At 56.7% G+C, this 2,203-nt stretch overlaps 1 protein-coding gene across 2 annotated transcripts in view; it reads left to right on the top strand.

Annotated features, from left to right (window-relative positions):
- CD82 (CD82 molecule) overlaps nt 1-1,582 on the top strand; it is a 76,174-nt gene extending 74,592 nt beyond the window's left edge. For both annotated transcript variants that reach the window (XM_019659981.1, XM_019659980.1), the window contains exons 8-9: nt 276-359; nt 660-1,582. In XM_019659981.1, coding sequence (XP_019515526.1) covers nt 276-359; nt 660-737 — 162 coding nt within the window. In that variant the 3' untranslated portion in view covers nt 738-1,582. The remainder of the gene's footprint in view (nt 1-275; nt 360-659) is intronic.
- Nucleotides 1,583-2,203: the final 621 nt, after the last annotated feature.

The raw sequence follows: 2,203 nt of genomic DNA, 5'->3' as shown, positions 1-2,203 counted from the left end.
CTTCCTTCCTTCCTTCCTTCCTTCCTTCCTTCCTTCCTTCCTTCCTTCCTTCCTCCCTCCCTCCCTCCCTCCCTCCCTCCCTCAGCTGTTCCTGCCTTCGATCCATTTGTTCCCTTGTCATTGGTACCCTCATATGCATTCATCAATTTATTGATTCAAGGAGCACACAGAACACTACAGGCCCTCTGGGCTGGGGGTGGCCCCTCCTGGTGGTTCTGTGTGACGGGGTGAGGTGGCATGACGTGGGTTGACGTGGCTGTGTTCTCCCCTTGTAGGGCTGCATGGAGAAGGTGCAGAAATGGCTGCAGGACAACCTAGGCGTCATCCTAGGCGTGTGCGTGGGCGTCGCTGTCATTGAGGTCTGGCTCCCCTGCCCTGCAGCCCTCCCCATGCTCTGTCCTCCCAGATTGTCCCTGCTCTGCTCATGTGCTCGGGGAGGCGGAGGCCTGCCTGTCAGCTTCTAGAGGCCCTGCGGCAAGCCTGGCCTGAGCACTGCCCCTCCCTGGCCCTTCTGCTGCCCGAATCACAGGCTGGTCATGAGGCTGTAGTTGAGGATCCACTTAATCTGGATCAAACCCTGTGTGCTGACCCGGACAGCAGGGGCCTCTGGGCCACTGGGCAGCCCTGCCTCCTCTGATTCTCACCTTCCTCCTCCACAGCTCCTGGGGATGGTCCTGTCCATCTGTTTGTGCCGGCATATCCATTCCGAAGACTACAGCAAAGTCCCCAAGTACTAAGTCAGCTGCTGTCCCCACTTCCCTGCCTGGGGCTCCTAGAGGTGTTGCTGGCCCCCTCCTCCAGGCCTGCCCCCCACCTCACTGCCAAGGCCCCTTGTCCATCTCGTGCCGGCTGGAAGTGGAGAGCTTTCTGGAGCCTGGACCCCTTTCCCTGCCTTTCTGCCCTCAGCCTTGAGCCCAGCTGTTCGTGGCACCTCAGCTCACTGCCCACCAGGGTTCTCTGAGCAACTCAGAGAAAATGCTTCCCACAACATGTCTGCACAGGTGGGCTGGCTTTCTACCTGCCTTCAGGGCTGTGTATATTGTATGTGGGAAAGTGTATTAAAAATAAGGGGTGGGCGGGACAAGGCACCCTGGCTGTCAGGGGACTGCCCACTGCGTGGGTCAACATTTTTTCCACTATGATGATATATCTTTGATTTTTACATGTTCATTAAAGATTGTAGGAGAGGGAGGGCTTTACCTGACATTAGGGGTGGCACCCATTCCCTAGGCCTGACCCAGCCCCACCCAGGCAGCTCAGATCTGCCTGGGCCACGAAGCAGACGCAGAGCCTAGATGAGCTAAGTCAAAGGGGATGGAGGGGTGGGGGTGTCTCAGGCCCTGGACTGCTTAGGGAATCAGAGGGGTGCATCCTCGGGGTGTGGCTCAGAGCTGGCCCTGCCTTCGCCAGGACCCTGAACTGTTCAGGGAACAGGGGAGGATGCTTTCTCCTCTCCTCTGGCCCCTGGGGAGTTGGGTGGGTGAGGCTGTGCCTTGTAAGGGAGTGGGGAGGGACTTCATGCACAGTTCTGTAAAGCATACTCGAGATTCAAAGACTGACTATTAAAGAGGATTTGTAACAATCCAGCCTGACCTGGTGGGCTTGCTGCTTCCTGGGACAAGGGGAGGACCAGAGGAGAGAGAGAGGATGTAAGCGGAGTGGCTAGGTCTGCAGGGAGCAGCAGTGGGCACCTTGCTGCTGTCCGCAGGGCAGGGGCCCTCTCAGCATCTCCGGCGCCATGTTCAGCCTGGTGTTTGAGGAGCGCGAGGCCCGGCTGTGGTCCATCTGCCTAGTTGCCGGCGTGGCTGGAGTTTGGTTTGTGTGGTGAAACAGGTATAGATCATACCTCTGAGTTCCTGCCTCTGAGGCCAGGGCACGGGTGCTCCCAGAAGGTGCACAAAATTGGGCTGGTGAAGGATGGTCCATGAAGCCACAGGATAATCTTTGGCCTCTTTCTAGAGCATCTGTTTTGGACGAAGGAGGGAAACATTTTTGTATTAGAGAAATGTGATGGAGTAAGATGTGCAGAATTCAGGAGCTTCAAAGATGCATTGTGAGACTTTAAAGGAAGCTCTTACTTGTACACAAAGGGTGAGCCCCAGCACATGCCCTGTGCTGAGTGTCATGAAGCCCAGAGGGGTTCAGACACACTGCCTTTTTTCACAGCTGCTTTAGGGCATGTGATGGGGGAAGCCCCTCTAGG

This window comes from Hipposideros armiger, unplaced genomic scaffold (assembly GCF_001890085.2).
Source record: "Hipposideros armiger isolate ML-2016 unplaced genomic scaffold, ASM189008v1 scaffold_309, whole genome shotgun sequence".
NCBI classification, from domain to species: domain Eukaryota; kingdom Metazoa; phylum Chordata; class Mammalia; order Chiroptera; family Hipposideridae; genus Hipposideros; species Hipposideros armiger.
The sequence above is the reverse complement of the archived record's forward strand: the minus strand, read 5'-3'. Positions and strand labels throughout refer to the sequence as shown.